This window comes from Oenanthe melanoleuca, chromosome 1 (assembly GCF_029582105.1).
Source record: "Oenanthe melanoleuca isolate GR-GAL-2019-014 chromosome 1, OMel1.0, whole genome shotgun sequence".
Classification (NCBI taxonomy): Eukaryota; Metazoa; Chordata; class Aves; order Passeriformes; family Muscicapidae; genus Oenanthe; species Oenanthe melanoleuca.
The window spans coordinates 109,865,204-109,887,987 of record NC_079333.1 but is presented as its reverse complement, the minus strand read 5'-3'; the positions used below and the strand labels follow the sequence as shown (position 1 = coordinate 109,887,987).

At 44.7% G+C, this 22,784-nt stretch overlaps 1 protein-coding gene across 2 annotated transcripts in view; it reads left to right on the top strand.

Annotated features, from left to right (window-relative positions):
- Window positions 1-17,106, top strand: part of DOP1B (DOP1 leucine zipper like protein B) — a 44,660-nt gene extending 27,554 nt beyond the window's left edge. For both annotated transcript variants that reach the window (XM_056511863.1, XM_056511780.1), the window contains exons 18-37: window positions 710-900; window positions 3,270-4,830; window positions 5,191-5,302; window positions 5,672-5,860; window positions 6,026-6,151; window positions 6,628-6,762; window positions 7,122-7,177; window positions 7,483-7,587; window positions 7,667-7,733; window positions 8,480-8,621; window positions 8,808-8,890; window positions 9,136-9,245; window positions 10,550-10,696; window positions 10,970-11,031; window positions 11,652-11,780; window positions 12,887-13,023; window positions 13,344-13,399; window positions 13,941-14,078; window positions 15,044-15,173; window positions 16,054-17,106. In XM_056511863.1, the coding sequence (XP_056367838.1) occupies window positions 710-900; window positions 3,270-4,830; window positions 5,191-5,302; window positions 5,672-5,860; window positions 6,026-6,151; window positions 6,628-6,762; window positions 7,122-7,177; window positions 7,483-7,587; window positions 7,667-7,733; window positions 8,480-8,621; window positions 8,808-8,890; window positions 9,136-9,245; window positions 10,550-10,696; window positions 10,970-11,031; window positions 11,652-11,780; window positions 12,887-13,023; window positions 13,344-13,399; window positions 13,941-14,078; window positions 15,044-15,173; window positions 16,054-16,326 (3,949 nt within the window). In that variant the 3' untranslated portion in view covers window positions 16,327-17,106. The remainder of the gene's footprint in view (window positions 1-709; window positions 901-3,269; window positions 4,831-5,190; window positions 5,303-5,671; window positions 5,861-6,025; window positions 6,152-6,627; window positions 6,763-7,121; window positions 7,178-7,482; window positions 7,588-7,666; window positions 7,734-8,479; window positions 8,622-8,807; window positions 8,891-9,135; window positions 9,246-10,549; window positions 10,697-10,969; window positions 11,032-11,651; window positions 11,781-12,886; window positions 13,024-13,343; window positions 13,400-13,940; window positions 14,079-15,043; window positions 15,174-16,053) is intronic.
- The last annotated feature ends 5,678 nt before the right edge of the window (window positions 17,107-22,784 follow it).

The following is a 22,784-nucleotide window of genomic DNA, read 5'->3' as shown; positions in this document are numbered from 1 at the left end:
GGTGCTGGACAGCCTGACGTGCTTCTGGTTTCAGAATATTTTCTAAGCACTCCTATTTATTGAAAGGTTTTCCTGACTGATCTTTCCCCCCAGGTCTCTGTTCGTGGTGCTGGACAGCCTGACATGCTTCTGGTTTCAGAATATTTTCTAAGCACTCCTATTTATTGAAAGGTTTTCCTGATGTCCCCCCAGGTCCCTGTTCGTGGTGCTGGACAGCCTGACATGCTTCTGGTTTCAGAGTATTTTCTAAGCACTCCTGTTTATTGCTCAGGTTTTCCTGATTTCCCCCCAGGTCCCTGTTCGTGGTGCTGGACAGCCTGACATGCTTCTGGTTTCAGAGTATTTTCTAAGCACTCCTATTTATTGAAAGGTTTTCCTGACTGATCTTTCCCCCCAGGTCTCTGTTCGTGGTGATGGACAGCCTGACATGCTTCTGGTTTCAGAATATTTTCTAAGCACTCCTGTTTATTGCTCAGGTTTTCCTGACTGATTTCCCCCCAGGTCCCTGTTCGTGGTGCTGGACAGCCTGACATGCTTCTGGTTTCAGAATATTTTCTAAGCACTCCTATTTATTGAAAGGTTTTCCTGATGTCCCCCCAGGTCTCTGTTCGTGGTGCTGGACAGCCTGACGTGCTTCTGGTTTCAGAGTATTTTCTAAGCACTCCTGTTTATTGCTCAGGTTTTCCTGATTGATTTTCCCACCCCCCAGGTCCCTGTTCGTGGTGCTGGACAGCCTGGCGTGCTCGGACGGGGCCATCGGGGCGGCGGCGCAGGGCTGGCTGATCCGGGCGCTGTCCCTGAGCGACGTGGCGCGAATCCTGGAGCCGCTGCTGCTGCTGCTGCTGCACCCCCGCACCCAGCGCACCTCCATCACCTACATCAAGCACAGCAGCTCCCCAGGTATGGCTGCCTGATGGGCTCTGCTGAGCCTGATATCCCCACTGCAGGACATGGGGGTGGCTTTTAAAGTCTGGGTTCTTCCCAGCCCCAGCGCTGAAGAAAATGCTGGAGGCTGTTTGCAGGAGTTTCCAAGGTTGTTTATTGTTTCTTATCTAAGGGATTCTGTCTCTAGCTAACAGTCTGTTCAGCATGTCAATCCAGGGCACACTGCAGGTCTTATCTTTTATACTACAAATTATTTTCCAATACATGACAATTTTATTACACTGTCCAGCTCTGTCCCAGTCCAATCCAAGGATGGCATTCAGCATGGATGGCATGAAGAAGAAAGAGAAGACATACCATGCCCAAAATCCTCCATCTTAGCTACCAATCCCCTAATATAAACATTCCTAGAAATCAATTTTTTTACCTTCAAACAGTTTAATTTATACTCTACTTATTTTTGTGGCTTGTATTTCTTCCTGCAACGTTGGCAAATTTCTCCAGGGACTTAAGTCCAGCCCCCAGGACCCCTGGGTACCACGCCAGGGCCTCTGAGATCCTGGCATGGGGGGTCTCAAGGCTTTCAGGGAAGCCAGGGGAACACCCTGGACTCCCACAGGGTACAGCTCAGCGTGGCAACAGATGATGGGGGGTTCTTTCTGACTCCATGGCACCCAATGATTTATCAAAATATGAGTGCTGGTCTAACACTGATACTCAACTGTGACAGACAAAAGACTCTCTTAACAATTTAAAGTTAGAAAGTGTGTGTTTATTCAGTGAGGTAATCCTGTAATCACACTGCCAAATCACAGGTGATCACAGAGTCTATTTATTGACAAAGAATTCAAACAAATCCATATTCATAACAACAGCCCCTCCCATCCCCCCTTCCTATGGTAATTAGCTGGAATAGCTGTTAGGCACTGATTGACTTCTTCAATTAAGTCTGGGGTCATTTTCGTGGGGAGGGGTCATAAAAGGAGGAAGTAAGGTGAGTCTTCCTCACCCTAAACTCCTGACCTTTTCTATCAATGACAATACAAATGATTTCTGGGGACAGTCCAGTTTTTCAGAGAATGGGTTCTGGTTGCATTGTCCATGTTCCTTTGGATCTGCTCACTGGTTTTGTCTTTTCCCATTGTAAGCACAGCTGAGCAAACATGAAACGACAGACAATCAATTATTTAAGTTTCAGATAACTACTCCCTTCTAACTTCTAATTATTTTCAGCAAAGTAACTAAAATCCTAATTTTCTAAGATTAGTGTTTCACCAACTCTGTTGGCTCCTGCTCTGAGCTCTTAGGCTCTTACTTGTCAGGTTATCTTAAATAAGCAAAGCAGCTAATAGTTAAAAAGGTTATTTATTACAAAGCACATCAGTCTCAACAGGCAATAGCAAAAGCAGCAGCAATAAGCAAATGGCTAGAAGTCAGAATGGCTAAAAGCAAGTGGCTAAAAGCACCAACTCTCCCAATACAAGCTCTTATATAGGATTTTCCCAACAAGCTAAGATGCAAGCTCAGAACACCTCTCTTTAACCTATTAGAATTCCAGTTTCTTAGCTCACCAGGTTACATACAACACTACACATAAAATCTATCTTGTTCTAAGGAATGTCAGCAATATTCTTACTATAACTCTATTATGTCTAAGTCCTGTCTACAACTGTGGGCTTGGAGCCTCTACTGAAGATATCACTATGTTTGCAACCTTCAGTAGAACACACTCTGCTACTGTGGCATTTGAAACCTTTTACTCACTAAAACCATCAGAACTCACTCTAAGACTTAGTCAATCCCTGCACTCTGATTTCTTTCAGAATTCAGAGAGACCCTGACTCACTGACTCCAACAGCTCAGCAGCTCCCCAGGGACAGCCCTGCCCTGCTTTCACCCAGCAGAGCTGCTCACTCACCCTCCCCTGCTGCAGCTGGGCAGAAGAGGGAAAATTTAATTAATTAATTAATTAATCAGTCAATTCCTCTGTTTCCATTCTTCTCATTCCCCTCCTGATCTCCACAAATAATTAACATTCAGGAAACATTAAAAATTACAATTGTCACTCCTAGGGAGTCTTTGTTTTGATCCTGTTCTTTTTGCAGTAGGTTAGCACTGTTCTTTAACCACTTTAAAACAGAAATAATTCTTGCTTTAAGAATAATTCTTGCTTTAAGAATAATTCTTGCCCTTTTCTTTTAGCCTCACTCATTACAATTAATACTAGACTGGAGCAGAGTAGCTTTATAAACTTCTAAAAATAATTTATTGAATATAAAGCACAATGTGCTGACTAAATGACCCTTAAAGATCCCTTCCAAGCCAGACTATGATACAATTTTATGTGTGAAATAGAAATTAAATGAAAAAATTATTTTTTTCAGACTATATTCATGAGTGGCTTTGCAAGAAAAAAACTCTGAAGGAGTCTGGCATCTCTGAGAGCAATTCTGAGGAAAACCTTCCCTTGAGCCAGTTCACTACTGTGGACAGAGAAGCAATTTGGGCAGAAGTGGAAAAGGATCCAGAGAAAGCAGAGCTGAAAGCTGAGCAGGCTGAAAACACTGGATCCGAGCAGGACAACAGCGAGCACACAGAGTCTGCAGACACCAGCACAGGCCACGACAGTGACAACACCTCCTCCTTCTCCCCTTCCCTGGAGCTGCAGGAGGTGAGCAGTGAGGACAGGGAGGATGGCAGAGAGGCCCCAAGGAATTCCCTCAGTGCCTCCCTGTCCGAGAGCTCCAGACCCAGCGCGGGGCCCACCCTCGTCAGGGCCGACTCTGAGAGGACCCAGGCATCAGAGTCTCTGTCCAGTGATGAGGAGGTGGACTTGGAGCTGCAGGAAATTGCCCACTGCAGGCTGCTGAGGCAGCAGAAGGAGAAGCAGGAGCTGGCAGAGGCTCTGTTCAAGCACATGCTGCTCTACCTGCAGCCCTACGACTCCCGGCGCGTGCTCTACGCCTTCTCCGTGCTGGAGGCCGTGCTCAAAACCAACCCCAAGGAATTCATCGAGGCTGTGGCCACCACCAGCATGGACACCAGCTCCACAGCACACCTCAACCTCATCTACAACCTCCTGGCTCGCCACCAGGAAGCTCTGGTGGGGCAGAGCTTTTATGGGAAGCTGCAGCCTCAGTCGCCCACCGTGTGTCCGCACTCGGTGCTCATCGAGCTGCTCACCTACCTGTGCCTGAGCTTCCTGCGCTCCTACTACCCCTGCTGCCTGCAGCTGAGCCCCAGGGAGCTGCTGGCCAACAGGGATGTGCAGGTGAAGAGTGTGGAGGTGCTGATCAGGATGATGGCCCAGCTGGCCAGCACGGCCAAGGCGGCCGAGCCCAGGAGCGTGGAGTTCATCCGGGAGCTGCTGGGCAGGTGCAAAGTGCAGGAGTTCGTGCTGCTCTCGCTCTCAGCCTCCATGTACCTCAGCCACAAACACTACCAGCTGCTCCTGCCTGAGGGGGCCAAGCCCAGTGCTGAGGAGGAGCTCCTGGAGGAGAGCCTGATCAATTTTGGCCACGATCAGATCTGGAGCGAGCACCCGCTGCAGATCGAGCTGCTGAAGCTGCTGCAGGTGCTTATTGTCTTGGAGCATCACCTGGGCCAGAGCCCTGAGGAGCAGGAGAACCAGGCAGACCTTTCCAAGGAGTGGCAGCAGGCTCTGAACTTCCAGCAGGCCATTGGGGCCATGCAGTACGTGTACCCACACCCCATCACCTCCCAGGGCCTCTTTGTCTCTGCTGTGGTCAGGGGGCTCCAGCCAGAGTATGGCCATGGCATGCATCCCACCTGGGTGGGCTTGGTCACCAGCTCCCTGCCCTATTTTGGCAAGTCCTTAGGCTGGACAGTGGCCCCGTTTGTGGTGCAGATCTGTAAAAACCTGGATGAGCTTGTCAAGCAGTATGAAAATGAAGCTGTGAAGACATCTGCCAAAACATCTGCCAGGTAAGAGGCACTGGGAGGGATTTGTTATCCCAAAAATTCCCCTTTCCACAGAGCAGGGAGTGTGTAGGAACTCCCTGGGTCAGCATTGTGGCTCCCAGAGTTTGATCCTTAATTCCTTGTCCCTGGAGTGAGCTGGACACAGGATTGTTGCAGCTGCTGTGACATTTCCTGGCTCCCTCTGCCTTCCATCCAAGAATACAAGCTCTCAGTTTTATGGATTCTTTCATTTGGATATTCCTGAACTGATATTCCTGATACTCACTCCAATTTTAGCTGTGGAATAGAAACAGGAAATTTTAATCAAGGAAATATCACTTGACTTATTAACCTGTTTAGATTTTTTTTTTTTCCCTTCCAAAGCTTTACTTCTAAAAGAGAAAATGTGACTCCTGATTATCCCCTCACCCTTCTGGAAGGGCTGACAACCATTGGGCACTTCTGCCTTCTGGATCATCCCAGTCCAACAAAAAAGGTATGTGGGAATGCCCTGACAGCAGAGTCACATCCCTTTTCCTTCCAGGTGAATATAAACACTGAATTGTCCAAGAAAATAACCTTAGAGGGGCCTCATAGCACACCCAGGGAACTGAACTGACTCAAAGTGGAAGGACTGAGCTTAATTTTCCTGTATTATAGTGAATTTTAAATCATTGTTCAAGATCTTGGTGATGCAAATATCAGTCCTCTATCCTTAACAAATTAATCTTTTTTCTTTTGAGTCAATAATGTTTTGATGTATTCCCTACAATTTTTAAGCTCTTAGAAATTAGGCAGAAGAATTAGGCATTCCTTTGGGCATAAGAAATTATTTTAACATTGATATTTTGGGTTTTTTTCCCAGTCATCCTGTTCAGCTGAACCTGCCAACCTGAGGAATGCCAGGAATGCCATCCTGGAGGAGCTGCCCCGAATAATGAACACCATGAGCCTCCTCTGGAGTGTCATAAAGAGGGAAGACTCCCAAAAAAGACCAACTGACTTCTTTGGGACAACTAAAGGCTCCTCTTCAGTCTACTTCAAAGCAACCAAAGTAGGAGATTTTTTCAAATGCTGATTTTTTTATCTCCTCATCCTCCCCAGTGCATTTTACATGGAGTTCTTTTATTGTTGTTTATTTCCTGGGAAAAGAAATAATATTTTATAAACTAGGGGATGGTCTTTGCCTTACATTGATAATTATTTCCCCCCTTTTCAGACACTAAGAACAAAAATACTGGATTTCCTGAATCCCTTGACAGCACATCTTGGAATCCAGCTGATGGCAGCAACTGCAGCAGTGTGGAACAGCAAGAAACCTCACAGGAGTCACAGTAAAACCAAGGTGAAGCTAAAGAAAGACACCTTTATTTCCTACATAAAGGCAAATATTACATTTATATAGTCAGTTCTCAACTCTGTAGACTCTTTGGGGTTTTTGGAATAGGACTGAAAAATCTGAAATCCTCTTAGAAAAAACATCAGGACTACAATTAAACCTCAATAAACAATCAAATAAAACCCACATTGTGGGTTTAAATCTGAGAGTAAAAGCCATTTCTTACTCAATACTGGATTGCAATTGGACAATTATATCTTAAAGCCCATGAATCAGCTCAATTTCCAGAGAAAATGAGAGCTGTGTTCTCTGGAACTCATTATTTATTCTGGGGAGAACTTTTTCTTTTCCTGCTTTCATTGGAGCAGAATCCAGTTGTTTTCATAAGGTGTTGGGAGAAGATTTTGAAATGGCAAGGGCTGTGTTTGATTTCACCTCTGTTAATTTGCATTTGTGTCTTTTGTTTTGTTTTCCTTTGTCAGATTCTCCCAGTGGCCAGTGCATCCCAGCTTATTCTCGTGGACTTAATTTGTGCCCTGAATACATTGAAAATTGACACCATATTATATCTGGTCAAAGAGGTGGTCAAGAAACCAGCACAAATCAAGGGGGAAGAGGTAAGCAGGAAGAGAATTCCATTTTCTTAATGTATTCCAGCCTGGATCTGTTTCAATGTGTCTTTGAAGGGTTTGCTTTTAAATGTGGGATTGTCCTTTGCTCCTGAATCCAGATTGTGTTGGATCCACAATAAATAGACTCTTTAAAATATATCAGGCCAGTGGTGATGGGACAAGGAAATGGTTTTAAACTATCAGAGAGCAGGGTGAGCTGGGATTTTGGGAATAAATCCTTCCCTGGAATGGAATTCCCAGAGAAGCTGTGGCTGCCCCTGCATCCCTGGAAGTGTCCAAGGCCAGCTTGGATTTTCTGTTTCTTTCTGATGGCAGATAAGTGTGGGTTTGCTTTTCTTTTCCAGAAATCCTCTCTCGTGGATATCCCAGTGCTGCAGTTCAGTTATGCTTTCATCCAGAGGTAACTCAGTCCTTCTAAAAGAGAATTTTCTGTTTGACTCCAGGGAGGGAACAGCCAGTATTGGCACTTCTGCTTTCCTTTGATCTCCATGTCCCAGAACAGTTCTGTGCAGGAAATGTGCTGTCCCTTGGTTGGTGACACACAGTGCCAGGGCTGTGACACTGGGAGGGGAAGTGGCACTGACAGGAAGGGCAGGACTGATCCTGAAGCTTTTAGGCCACCAAGTTCCTCTTATTTGTTGTGTTTTGTTCTTTCCTTAACTCTGCCTTCACTCAGGTGTGCTTTGGTTTTGTTTTTTTTGGCAGACTCCCTGTCCCAGCCCTGCAGGAGAACTTCCAGCCCTTATTAGGGCTCCTCAGAGAGTCTGTGCAGCTGAACTTGGCTCCTCCTGGCCACTTCCTTCTCCTCAGGTACTGCATGAGGGAGGAGAGGTTTCACTGAGGTTTGAACTCTGCAGTTCCTGACTGAGAGTGCTCTGATCTCTCACAGCATCCTGAATGACTTTGTGACAAGGACACCCACCCTGGAAAACAAAAAGGACCAGAAAGACCTGCAGGTACGGCAGGTTCAAATTCACCTTTTATTTCCTAAACCTGGCACTGTGCATGTAAGGAAAAGTGGAGATGACCTGATCTGTCCTTTGGATCTGAATTCCTTTTGGAATTGCTTCTGGGAATGCCTGCATGTGCATCCAAACATTTTGGCTGAGGCCTGCTGAACAGGGGACACTCAAACATGAGACATAAACAGAATTTTGTCCCAAATCTTTGAAGCTTGAGTCCCAAAAGCTTTGAAAGCTCAAGTCCCAAAGCTTGAAATCTTTTCAAAGCTGTTCTTTCTGTGCACTATTTTGACTTTTCTCAGGACTGAGCTCCTAACACAAGTGGGATGTCATGAGTTCACATCCTCTGTGTGAATATTGAAATGTCCAAGCTGTCTAGGAAAATGAATTAATCCTTGGAGCTCCCAGCTGGGTTTGGGAATGGGAATGGCTCTGAGCTCAGCTGTGTAAAGAAAGGAGCAGGGCAGGATTCTCCTCCTGTGCTGCCTTATTTCACAAGGACAGTTTGAACACTGCTTACCTGGGTGCTTTTGGGTTGTAGCTTTGACTTTCATGTGCCAGCTGAGAAACTCAATCTCCTCTTCTGCTGCAGAGTCTTGCCAGCAAAATGCTAACAGTGACAGAAAATTTTACAGCCTCTGCTTTGCTTTGGATGAGATTTAGTTTCATTACAGCTCCTCATTTCCCTGGCAATTAAATATACCAATTAAATATCTGATGCCACTTTGATTACATTACAGGAGGTGACCCAAAAGATCCTGGAGGCTGTGGGGACCATTGCAGGTTCTTCCCTGGAACAGACCAGTTGGCTGAGCAGGAATTTGGAAGTGAAAGCTCAGCCTCAGATTTTACCAGATGAATTCAACGTGGAGGATGTGAATGGTAACTTCCCCTGACTCCTGCTGCTGCCTCTCCTCTGCTCAAGGCAGTGAAGAGCACGAGGGGTTTGATGATGTGCATGATTTTATATTTCAGTGTAACACCAATTTGTTCTGTTTGGGCAGCAAATTAGGAAACAGCAACATTTAATCCTGTCTGAAGAGAACTCAATTATTTTGCCTCTTTCAGATACAACAGTGGCACCATCTTCAATGGTTTCTGCCTCTGCTCCTTCAATCTACAGTGTCCAAGCCCTTTCTCTCCTTGCAGAGGTCAGTGGGATGATGTGGTGATTGAATCAGGTCTCAGGTTTATGTCTCCAATTTCAGTTGGTCCAATCACCACTGGGTGATTTGGGTTATGAATCTCAGGAGGATTTTCCTGGTAGATTAGACAGCAGAGTAAATCCTTTGGGGGCTATTCCACTGCACAGACTTCCAGCCTGAAGCATGGCAGGCTTTCCCCTTGTGCAGCAGTGCCAGCTGTGGCTCTGAAGAGGTCTCTGTGCATTTGGCAGGTGCTGGCCTCGCTGCTGGACGTGGTTTACCGCAGTGATGAGAAGGAGAAGGCCGTGCCCCTCATCTCCCGCCTGCTCTACTTCGTGTTCCCCTACCTGCGCAACCACAGGCGAGTCCTCCTGCTCCAGCATCTTTGACTTTTGCACTTCTGTTTTCCCTCTGTCCTGGGTTGAAGGACAGGTGTCTGTCAATACAGTCAGCAGCTTCTCTTTGAAATGGAGAATGCAAACCCCCTCCGTCCTAATTATTATAATTGTGAAATTAAGGGCCTCTCAGGCAAAGAGATGGGAATTAGGAATAACAGCTCTTTACTAGGAAAATTAAACTAGCAATGCAGTATTACACAGAACAATCCCAGCCCTGCCAGAGTCAGAATCCAAGCTGACACCCGTCAGTCAGTCAGGGTGTTGGCACAGTCCCATTCAATGGTGGCTGCATCCTCCTGCAGGGGCAGATGTGGTTCAGCTGGAGCAGTGCTCCTGGAGAAGGTGCAGTTTCCTCTGAAGCTCCAGGGATGATGTGCAAAGGTCTGGTTTTCCTCTGGAATCCAGTGGAAAGAAGGTTCCTTGGTATCCAAAATGTCAGTTTTTATCTGGGTAGGAAAGGCTTGGCTCCTCCCCTGGCTGGAGCATCTCCCATGGGATGATGGAATTTTATCAGTCATGCCCTGGGACTCAGTGGCCATGAACAGGAGATATCTCCTGGAGGGAGGATGGGCTGTGGGAAGATAAAGATGATTGCCCAGCTGGTTTAAAGATGGCCCATGAGCAGATAATGTGTGCCAGGAGATCAGGGGCACTGCCCCACCCTGCAGCAGATGGGGACAGAATTCACATTTCTGGCCACATCCTGTATTGAAACCCAAGACATCCTGTCAGGTAATGGGGATGGGGCAGCAGAGCATGGGCAGGTCCCAGGATCCACCAGGAAGCAGGAAAAGCATCATCTCTCCCTATGCCCTTCCTAGTTTTCCTCACAGATGTGGGAGAGATGGATGATATCCAAAAGAGACACAGGGCATGGAATCCTGGAATGGTTTGGGTTGGAAAGGAACTTAAAGCCCGTCCAGTGCCTCCCCTGCCTGGGTCATGAACTCCAGATGCTGATATCATTGGAGACACTGAAATCATGGAACGGTTTGTGTTAAGAGGACCTTAAAAATTCACTTGTTCCCACCCCTGCCATGGTGACACCTCCCACTGCCCCAGGCTGCTCCAGCCCCAATGTCCAACCTGGCCTTGGGCACTGCCAGGGATCCAGGGGCAGCCACAGCTGCTCTGGGAATTCCATCCCAGCCCCTCCCAGGGAACAATTCCTTTCTAAAGATCTCATTCAAACCAACCCTTTTGTGAGTTGGAATCTATTCCTGAGCTTTAAAAACATCAATATTGATGGTTTTTGTCTCTCCCCCAGTGCCTACAACATTCCCAGTTTCCGTGCTGGTGCTCAGCTGCTCAGCTCCCTGAGTGGATACGCCTACACCAAGAGAGCCTGGAAAAAAGAAGTGCTGGAATTGTACATGGATCCATCATTTTTCCAGATGGACACTTCCTGCACTCAGTAAGACATGGCATTGCAGCATTCCAAGCTTGTATTCTGAATTTGCAAGGAAAGGCTTTAAAGGAGAAGAGTAACACTGGGATAAAAATTATATTTAGTGCTTTCTTATGGAATGGGATAATGTTAAAAATGGGTCTCACCACTAATTCTGCTCCACACACATCCTACCTGGAAATTGTTTCCTTGTATGAAAAGTTTGACCCAAATAATTTCTGAGGTGAATCCACAGCCCAGCTTTTCCTGGATATCTAATTCCTTCCTTCTCTCCTGCAGCTGGAGATCCATCATTGATCATCTCCTCACACATGAGAAAACCATGTTTAAGGATTTGATGAGTAAGTATCAGCTGCTGATCATTTATTTCTACCTCCATTTGAAATCTATTTACATTTGAGCCTTTTGGGTGCATTTTTATTATACTGATTTATCCATAAAGTGCTAACTGTGCATAACTGACCATTTTGGGAACTTCATTCCCAGCTAAAGCTGAGTTAAATCTTGTTTTGGGTCATGTCTGAAACACAGCAGAGGAGGTTTTGCTGTAGAGATGCTTCTGTTGGGTTCCCACATTCACATTTTGCTCTAATTTTGAATTGTCCAGGTGTGGCCTTTCCCAGGAGGAAACTTTGGCAAACTCTGCAGGTGTCTGCCATGAGCAGAGAAACCTTCAGCTGATGTGCTGTGACTCTAATTCAGGCTTGAGGAGAGTGTGGAAGAACAAATCCTGGAGAAAAGGGTGGGATAGGACCCCTTAAAGAGTGGCCTCAAGCAGCTTTAATACCTTTCTTAAAGAATTGAACAGTTACAACACAAATTTTATTACTCAATACGAATTCACGCTCGGTGACCCAGAGTTTTTTTTGTAGAAGATTTCAGGACACAGGGATTATTTGCAGCCCCAAGGGCAGGCAGTTCTGGAGGGTGGGTGGATAATCAGCTGTGCTGTGTGTTGCAGCCATGCAGAGCAGTGCCCTGAAGCTGTACCCCAGCTGGGAGCAGAAGGCAATGCTGCTGAAGCGCCAGGCCTTCGCTGTCTTCAGCGGGGAGCTGGACCAGTACCACCTGTACCTGCCCCTGATCCAAGGTGAGCCCTCACCCTGAGCTGCAGCACACATCCTTTGTCCTGAGCTATCCCTGCAACTGTCCAAGGCCAGGCTGCAGGGTGCTTGAAGCAGCCTGGGGAAGATGAAGGTGAAACCCATGGACCTGATGTTTAATTAAACATCAAATTCCCAACCCAAACCATTCCATGATATAAATTCTGTAAGAAAGCAGTCACCTCTTTTCCAACAAGTGCTTCTGTTTTGATTTTAAATTTGGAGCAAAATTTATGAATCTCTGAATTCTAACAGATGAATGATCTCAGCAAGTGTCAGGATTGATTTGGGTTTAGATTTTCAAAAGAGCAGAGCAGCTGTTAGTTGCTGTAAAGTTGTTTATGGTAAAGACCTTGCAAACTCTGCAGGTGTCTGCCATGAGCAGTGCAGAAAACCTTCAGTTGATTTGCTGTGATCTCTAATTCAGGCTTGAGGAGAGTGTGGAAGAACAAATCTTGGGGAAAAGGGTGGGATGAAGGTGAATTACACAGGCAAGGACAGACAGGATCTTGGTTTCAAGGCCTTTGGTCTGGAAATGTGATCATTTCATGGCAATCTTCCAGCCACTCTTGGCCTGTTGTTCTCCTTAAATGCCAGTTTTGATCACATTTTGTCCACTATAAACCTGCTCAGGCAATGTCTGAATTACAATTTAGTTCATACAATGCAAGGAACTCAGCCCAAAACTGATGATAAAGTAAAAATTGTGTTTTGCCACTTTCTGCAAGGTGGGGAGGGACCTTTCACAAGGGATGGAATGAGAGGACAAGGGGAGTCCTTAAACTGAGAAAGGCAGGGATGGGTGGGATATTGGGAATTAGGAATTGTTCCCTGGAGGGGCTGGGATGGAATTGCCAGAGCAGCTGTGGCTGCCCCTGGATCCCTGGAATGTTCAGTTCCAGGTTGGACACTGGGGCTGGAGCAGCCTGGGACAGTGGGAGGTGTCCCTGCCATGGGATGGCACTGGATGATTTTTAATCATCCCTCCCAGCCCAGACCATTCTGGGATTCCACTTTTTAATTCTCAAACCAACACAAATTGAGGAAAATGCTGCTTTTATTTTGTTTTTTCTCTTTTTGGTGCCTCCTGCAGAACGCCTGACTGAGAACCTCCGTGTGGGTCAGACTTCCCTGGTGGCTGCCCAGATGTTTCTCTTCTTCAGAGTTCTTTTGTTGAGGATTTCCCCTCAGCATCTCACCTCCTTGTGGCCAATCATGGTCACAGAACTGGTAAGAAAAGAAATTTTAAACTTACACTTGAAAAAAAAATCATCCTGTGGTTTTGTGGTTTTTCCCAATTTACCTTTTTCCTCTTCCCTGCTTGGAAATGTTTCCCCAGTTTTACATTAATCTGATAATTTGGGGGGAAAAAGTTAAATTGTCATCAGAAAATTCCTCTTGGATTCATTTTGGTGTTGTTAATGGAATCTCTTGCCTGAATTATTAATTTGTTACAAGTCATAGAAGTTCCTTTTCAATGTAAATCATCACTTTTAATTAGGATTGATTTCTATGAATATTTCAGCATCTCCATCATTATTTCTTTAAAGATCCAGACATTTCTACAGCTGGAGGAAGATTTAACTGAGGAAGAGGAACCTGCAAAGTAAGAGTTGCCATTTGAGAGACTCCTTTAAAATTAATTAATTAATTTAATTAACTCTCTGGAATAGAGAGGAGAGTTTGAGAGATTACTTTAATACTAATTAATTAATTCTTTGGGATATGGAGGAGCCAAAAGGACATTTTGCTATGTCACTTTTATATTTCTGGTATTAATAAATAATAATTCAGAGGGTTTTTTAGCAGCTAAATTAGTGATATGCTTAAAAATATAAGTATTAATTATTAGTTGTGTACAAAACTAAAGTTAAATGCTAAGTTGGCAGTTGAATATTTTAACATGGAACTGCAGCACTCCAAGCTTGTATTGTGAATTTACAAGGAAAGGCAGAAGAATAACATTGAGAAGAAAATTCCATTTTTTGCTACATTTTAGATATTTTGCTCCTACAGAATAAAAATAATTGTCTAAGAGCTCCTTTGTGTAAATGTTAGCATTCCTTTTGTGCTGACTGAAAAACCTGGGGTGGATTGGAGTTTTAATGGGACTTTTTTTTTTTTTTTTTTTTTTAATTTAAACCCAGGAGCAACAGCAAAATCAGCAAAGGCAAAGGCTCAGGGGCTGAGATCCAGCCCAATGAGCTGTGCCTGTACCTGGCAGCCTGCAAATTCCTGGACACAGCCCTTTCCTTCCCCCCTGACAGGATGCAGCTCTTCCAAATGTGAGTTTTATTCTGGTTTTACTTAGAGCTAAGATTAAAAAATACATGTAGGAAATGGATTTTCTTGTGTTTGGGCTTGGTTGTTTATGAAATTTTATTAAAAGTATAGAAAATGTAGCAGCACTTTTACCACCAGATAGAAGCAAGCAAAATGGAGATGAATCCAGTTAATTATAAGGTTTCTTAAAGCTAAACAGTTTAATAGAGAAATCATAATTTATATTATTTATACTTTTAACTTAATATCTAAATTCTTGTGACTTTTAGTGTGGCACTTACTGCTCAACTAGAAACTATTCTTCATGAAGAAGAAGGAAGATGAGCACTGAGACACCACTCAAATTCTTCTATTGTGTTCTATATTTATTATTAGATTATAAAAACTTCAGTTTTAAAACCCTTCACCATGTGAAATCACACACTTTTATTTAACTACACACCAGAGATTTTAACTTTATTACTTACATTTGGAAGCTTTTTTTGAGTCTTAGGTTCAAAGCAGTGTTCTCCAGGGGTTCAGTGCCAGAAAACACTGAAAGCTCAAAATTCCAGGATTTTGGGACCCAACACTCCTCTTGTTCCCTTATCCTTTAAAAGAATTCTGGTTTCCTCCAGATTTTATTTTCCTTTCATCAGTTCTTTTTAGGAGTGATGATGTTCAGATAAATGTCTGGAAGATTTGGGAGAAGAATTTGGTCTTGCTGTAGGAGGATTTCACTTTCCTCTTTAGGGGATTCCTTAACTTGGAAAATTAGGAGAGGAGAAGAATTTTTTTCCATCTGCACACAGAATGTTTTGGAGCTGGTTGTATTTAAATATTAACAAATTAATAATGTAATAATTCATTAATAGTAAAAGAGAATATTTATGATAGAATTTTGTAGAAACCACCAGTGCTGCACTAAACCAGGCATGATCCAAAGAAGGATTTTCATTTTTTTTAAAGATCAATCCATTTATTCCAGGTACAAATGGGCCTTTGTGCCAGAGGTGGACACAGAATCATCTCCTGTCACCTCTCAGCTGCTGGAAAACCACCAGGAATGCCAACCACACATTGTGAGGATCATGGATCTGCTCAGGATCAAATATGGGGTAAAAAAACTTCTCCTTTTCTTTTTTAATCCATTCATTTACTTTTCCAAACACAAGATTTTAAATTATTCAAGGGAATTTTATATATTCCCTGTAAGGAAGAGGAAAAGGCTGCCCAGAGAAGCTCTGGAGCCCCAGAATGTCCAAGGCCAGGTTGGACATTGGGTTTGGAGCAGCCTGGGACAGGGGAACAGCTCCTGGATGATTTTTAAGGTTCTTTCCAACCTTTGCCTTTTTTTCTATATTTGCCTATTTTTCTATTTTTTCTATAGAAAAGAATATCTATTTCTATTATATCTAATAATTTATTTTTTTTTTTTAGGGATTAAATGTGTGAGATTTTTTTTTTTGTTTGCTTGTTTGGATTTAAATGTTTATTGGTTTTATTTATATTCCAGTTTCACAAACTGGGAGTTCTACAGTATTTTAAGGTAACAAATTAAACATGGAATTTTATTTTTGGCTTAAGGATAAACTGTTCAATTAAGAAATGTTACTTAAACTATTTTTGATTTTTAATTTAATAATTAACTATGTGTGGTCCACAATGTGGACTTGTTTATTTAATTATATAATATCACTTAAATTTATGAAGAAGGTGATGAAAAAGAAGTTTTTGGTTTTAAACTTTTATTTTTTGTTTTCAAACCTCTATTTTGCTTGATATATATTATTATATTTTAAAACTTCAAGTTTTCCACTCTGTGATATTACACACTCATCATTTTAGTTTTATTATTTAATTTTGGAAGCCTTCTCTACAAATGCTGTGTTCTCTTGTGGCTCAGTGCCTGCCAGCACAGAAACTCTAAAATTCTCAGTGACCACAGTTCCAATATTTACTTTTAATAAATCCCAGTTTGTTTTTTTTTCCTTTCAGGACCCAAAGCACCCTGAGGGAATCCCCAGAAATGCCAAATTCCCCCTGCTGAGCCTGCACTCCGTGTCCAGCATCACCCAGCTGATTCCTTTCTTCCAGACTCTGTGCTGGGCATTCACAGCCCAAGGCAGTGATTCCCAAAATTCCCCAAATTCCCCAAATTCCCAGCCCTCTGCAGCCTCCTCCCTGGGTTCTCCTGGCAGCAGCAGCAGGATCCTGCAGCAGCTGGAGGACAGTGTGCAGTGGGATTTCCTGGAAAACCTGGAGACCTGAGCCTCACCTGGGACACCTGTGCTGGATCAGCAGCAGCCACAGGGAAAGCTTGGCTCAAATTCCTTTTTTTGTTATTTCCCTTCCACATTTCCAGCTGCATTTTGGGATTTCTCCCTGCTGTTGCAGAGTGCTCTTCAATTATTCAGGAGCTGGTGGTAAAAAGCAGGAATCTCCAGTTCCTGTGGTGGGGAAAAAAAGGGAAGTTTGGTGGGAATTTCTCAGAGCTCCTGTGTTTTATTTGTTTTCCATGAGGATTAAAGACATTTTGTAAATAAGAGAAGAATATTCTGGACTTGGTGCAAGCAGCAGCTGCCCTGGGATTTCTCCAGAACTTTAAAGTGCTTTTGGAACTGTGTCCTGAAGGAAAATGGAAGGAAAATCCAATGTTGCATGTCAGTGTACAATCAGTTTGCAGTGAGTCATTTCCTGAGGTGAAAGCCCCTAAATTGATCAAATTCTGAACAAATCCCCCAAATTCCTCACAGATGGATTTTCTAAGTCTCAGCATTGTGCAAAGAACTGCAGCTTTGCCCTGGCTGTAATTTCAGCTCTGTGCTAGAACAGCATCTTCAGGCTTAGCAATTCCCAATAAATCAGAAATAAAACACAGAGCTATGCAGGGGCACTTTGAAATTAGCATTACTTGAGGGGGGTCGATTTTAATTAATATTTTTTAAATTAAAAGTTTTTGTTCTTTTAGTGACTCAGGTGGCTGCAGCTTCTGAAATGCAACTAAATGAAGATAATGCTGTAAAAATAGAAACTGCTTAACTAAAATGATTTTTTTCTTTTTTTGTAAGAACATTTTTTGTACAAAAGAATGTACTTGGCTGTTCGTGGGTGGTGAGAGAGGTAGGGGGATCATCCCAGTGCTTTTCCTAAATTAAAAAGGACATGGGAAATGTTTGGTTGGGAGTCAGGGATTTCTTTTTCCTAAACTCCCACAACAAACATGGGAGGTTTCTCTGCATTGGGTTTTGGGTAGAGATGGATGAGATTTTCATCTTGGGTTTATAAACTAAAATAATGAAACATCATTTTCTCTCATACTGGAATACTGTACAAAAATAATACCACAATAGGCTTGTGCTAAATGTATTTAAATCCTTTGCATTTTTACAGTGAAGGAAAGTGGTGGACTGAGGTGTGGTCAGTAAGAATGTGAATTATTTCTATTCATATAATTTATTAATGGTCTCTAATGCTGTTGGAATGAGCACAAGTGAAAAGTGACCCTTTGAAAGCATTACTTGAATGCAGGCCACTTTTAAAATGTTGGAGTTCATTTCCTGCCTATCTTCAACAATTTTTATGGATAATCTGAATACTCAGGATGCTTTGGTACTTTCAGTTTCCTGCTGGTTGCATTTCATACTTGGATATTTCCCTTAAAATGCTGAGAAAGGAGAGCAGGGTTAGATGGGATGTTGGGAAGGAATTCCTGGCTGTGAGGGATGGAATTCCCAGAGCAGCTGTGGCTGCCCCTGGATCCCTGGCAGTGCCCAAGGCCAGGCTGGACACTGGGACAGTGGGAGGTGTCCCTGCCATGGCAGGGCTGGCACTGGGTGGGATTTAAGGTCCCTTCCAACCCAAACCATTCCAGGATTCCATGATTCTGGTACTCTATGATTCTATCAAATGGCTGTAAAAATCTAAGACAACTTTTTGCCATTAAACTGCTTTCAATGGCCTCAGCCATTTAAAGGACTGGCACAATCCTTCCAGTTCAGAAGAAAAAGTTCTTTAAAATTTAGTATTATATTTATGTATTTACATCTTTTATAATTATAAATAACGTGAAAAAGGGAAGGACTTTAACTAAAAGTCTTGCTTGGGTGCTGAAGGGGGACAATTGCACAGACCCAAATGGGAATATTTTATTCCTTTATCCCATAACTTTATTATTTTCCATGTGGGACTAACTGTGGTTGTTTTCTCCTTATGCTCCTCCTGATAAATCCACTGAGGAACCACTGAGGGATGTCCTGCTCTAAGCTGCTCCTACCAAAGCAGAACCTCACTGTCCATCAATCTGGAAGTGTTTTTGCCTGGAATTCCAGACATTCTCTCCTTTTCCAGGAGAGGAAATGCTTGTGCTTTGCTGTGGTTTTGCTTTTCAGTTTAACCAAGCTCAACTTTATCTTTTGGATACTTCAGCTCCAATACAGCAGAGCCAGAGTGCACAGAGGGAGACTTTGAAATATTCCAAAGGATTTCATTTTCCTGAAAGAAAAAAATTAGGAAGTGCAACCAAGGGAAATTGCTGAAGAGCAGCAGGACTTGAAGTGCAGAGCATTAAGTGATGGTTGTGTATCCCATACCATACATGAATGTAATTCTTCTAATAATATTAAATGTTATTTTGCAATACCTTTTCAAATGCAGTTCTTATTTTTCAAGCTGCCTTCACTGCTCATTTACCAACTTTAAATTTTATCTGACTCTGGAAAAGCTCCCAAATTCAATCAGAGAGTGATTGAGGTTGGAAAAGATCTCCAAGATCATCAGATCCCAGCTGTGCCCATCCCCAGCCCAGAGCTCTGAGTGCCACCTGCAGGGATGGGCACTGCAAACCTCCCTGGGCAGTTCCAACCCCTGAGCTCCCTTTCCATGGGGAAATTCCTCCTGAAACTTCCTGAAATTTCTCCTCCCAGCTACACAATCCCAGTTCCATGACTCTGCAATGAGCCACACCAAGGGATTGATCCAAATTAAAAACCACTCTTAAAATATTATCCTGGATCACTTCCCTGAGCTGCTTCATTGTTCAGCTGGACAAAAATATTGCCAGAGCAGCAGCAGGAGATAAATTCCTCCCTGGCCACCCTTTCCAGGAGGAAATTCCTGCTGAAAATCCCATTTCAGGAGATGAGGGCTGTGGATCCCAGCAGCAGGACTCACTGCTGGCCCTGCCTTGGCAGAGGCTGAGCTGCTGCATCTCCTCCCTTCTCATCCACAGCCCTGCTGCTGCTTCTCCTGCTTCCCTGGCTCTTACATCCCTGCAATTCCCACACTGACATCCCTGCAATTCCCACACTGACATCCCTGCAATTCCCACACTGACATCCCTGCAATTCCCACACTGACATCCCTGCAATTCCCACACTGACATCCCTGCAATTCCCACACTGACATCCCACACTGACATCCCTGCAATTCCCACACTGACATCCCTGTCTGTGCTTGGGACAAGCTTTAGGAATTGTTTGGCACATGGAGCATGTGGAGGCAGCTGCTGCTGCAGGGATCATGGATTGACCCTGGATGGGGGGAGAGGCTTCCCAGGAAATCAGGAGCTGCAGCCTGAACATTTTCACCTATCCAAGTGGAAGTGCTGCTTTCCATCCAGAGGGAAGAAACCTCTCCTGTCCCAGGAGCTTTAACACCTCAGGCTGCAGGAGTGTGGTTTAAATGATGAAATGGGAAAGGTGCAGTTCACATCTCACCCTCCCCTGTGTCCAGGGCTCCCCTGGAATCGTGTAGGGATAGATGTGGATGTGCCCAACACTGTGCAGCCATCCAAGGATTGCTGGTGGGAGAGGTGAGGCAGCAATTTCTGGACAAACATCCTTGTTCTGCTCCTGGAGATCAGCACAGGGATGAGCTCAGAGAGTGTCAGAATTCCCAGAGCTCCTCCAGGGTCATTCTGCTCTGCTCCAGGAGACAACCTTGGCTGCTGGGGTCAAAGAAGAGAATCCCAGAATCATCAAGGCTGGAAAAGACCTTAAGGCTCTGTCCAGATGCAGTTATTAATGTTATTAAAAATGCCTCTGCCTGAATTAAGGCTCAAACGAGGCCATATGTCAGTGACAATAGTCTGGGGTTTATTTAACAGTAAATATGAGAGAGAAAAATGAAGAGATAGAAAATAGGGCAGGGGGGATGACAGAAAGAGAGTGGCAGGGACAGAATAAAGAAAATATCACCACTCCATGGATCCCAGGGATGTTCTGTTGATCCTCTCCAGCTGCTGCTGGTGCTGATGGTCCCAGAAAAGCACAGAATCTCATTAGTGCTAATGGGTTAATGTGGCTTGGGCCAGCTGGGAATCCCAGGGCTGTCTCTTGCAGCAGACTCCATGCAGTCCTTCAATGACTCTGGGGGGCACTTTTGGGGGGTCTCTGACGGATTCTGACACCCCCTGAGGTGTCCCTGATGTGAATATCCTGTGGATGTGGCCTGTGGGGTTGGAGGTTTGTGTGTTGAGTGTCTCTGAGCAGAGTTACACCCAAAACCTCCTCCCCTCCTGGTTTTGGGGGAGGCTGTGGAAACCTTGTGGTGTCCACACCCCAAACCCGGGCAGGCAAGGATCTCTGCTGGGTCTGGCTCTTTTGGGGGTGCATTCCTGTCCCTCAGTGCTGCCTGTTTATCCCTGGGATCACTGAACAATAGCACATCCAGGGGTTTAATTTACAGTCCATAATCCCAGTCAGGCATCTTCAGCAAGGCTTCTGTGCTTGCAGCTTCTTCATACAGTTTTTGTTATAATGGACAAAACCCTTTCATAACAATGTTCAAGTTGTTTCAGTCCCTGGCAGGCTCCTCATGCCCAACCATGACCCCAGCAGCACCAGCATTGAACTGAAGTGTGAACAAAGACTGTCCAACTAATTAAAGTTAGAAAGTGCATGTTTATAACAACACAGGGCACACAGGGAGGTAAATTCACAGAGCTGCTGCTCTCCATTTATTCCCCAAAATATTCACAGAATACATATTCTATATACATATCCATAGAATTACCCAATACACCTCTACATATGCATTACCTAACCCCACCCACCTCTGCCTGGAACTAAAATGAGCTCCAGGTCCTTTCAGCTTGTGCAGGCCTTGGCTCAAAATGGGTCAGTGGGTGTTTGAAATGGGTCAGGTCTTCTAAGATGAAGTCAGGGAGTCTTCCCCATGGTCAGCTTTTCCCCTTTGCCTTGTTGCCAGGCTGTCTGGTCCCCTGGCCATGCTTTGAACTGCCCTTCCTGGTTCTGGCTGCTTTGGGGGCCCAGGTGCAGTGATGGTTCCTCCATCTTTACAAAGCCCCATCCTCCCATCCTGGCACAATAAAGCCAAGCAAATGATGTATTGTCTTAGTTCTAACTAGCTCCACTTGCTAATTATTAATTTTTCTACATTGCTTCCACTCTCCTTGTTACATTTTTACACATTATATGTATTGTTTCTATCCCCTAGCTAAGCCTTAACCCTTTAATTCCTTTAGACCCTTGATTCACACAGGGCCAGAGAGGATCTTTAAGGATTTTTCCAGTCTAACTTTCTCAGGCTCAGCTAGGGTTTTTCACAAGCTAGAGCCCTTTCTCTAATGTAAACATATGAGAAAGAATTATAACAAAAGATAAACACCTGTTAGATCTGTGAGAAAGCCTGGGACAAGAGGTGTTTCCTTCTCTGGCCAATGAATCTTCTGTATTTTGTTCTGCACAAACTCTCTTATTTAAAGCTACAGATTTCTTCAATAAATTGCTCTTTCTTGCACCATGCAAGAGTGAGTGCTGACACTGTGTTCTCTCACTGCTCCCTAACCCCACACAGAAACACTCCACACCCACAAGTTTTTGGAACATTCCCAGGGATGGGAACTCCACCACAACCCTGGGTGTCCTGTTCCAATGTTTTATCACCCTTTCCAGGCAGAAATGTTTCCAAATCTCCACCCTGAGCCTGCCCTGCCCAGCCTGAGGCTGTTCCCTCTCCTCCTGTCCCTGTTCTGGAGCAGAGCCCGACCCTCCTCCCTGCCCCTCCTGTCAGGGAGTTGTGCAGAGCCACAAGGTCCCCCCTGAGCCTCCTTTTCTCCAGGCTGAGCCCCTTGCCAGCTCCCTCAATATTTTAGATCCTAATTTCAATGTTGTTTCCTGTTCAGTTTTCCTCTTGTTATTTTGGTTTCCTGAAGCAGAGAGAGCAGTGGGAACCTCAGCTCCAAACCTGAGCTGCAGGAGGGCAAATCCTGACAGCAGAGATGAAACCACAGCTCTGACAGACCTGGTGGCTTCTCCCTTTTTTTTTTTTTCCTACATCCCCTGAGCCTCCTTTTCTCCAGGCTGAGCCCCTTCCCAGCTCCCTCAGCCCCTTCCCCAGCTCTGGCCCTGCCCAGGACATCGGGAATCAGCCGAAATTCAGATTCTACTGCGCTGGGGAGCCTGACAGGAACACCCTGAGTGCAGGAGAGCAGGAAAGGGCCCCGGGGGGAAAATCCCTGGGGGTGCTGGTGCCAGGGCTGGACACGAGCCCAGGGGTGCCCAGGTGGGCAGGAGGCCCCTGGCAGCTGGGCTGGCTCAGGAATTGTGTGTCCAGCAGGAGCAGGGCGGGGATTGTCCCTCTGTGCTGGCACTGAGAGCCCCTCGAGGGCTGTGTCCAGCTGTGGCTCCTGCAGGAGAGCCCTGGAGGGGCTGGAGGTGTCCAGGGCAGGGACAGAGCTGGGGAAGGGGCTGAGGGAGCTGGGAAGG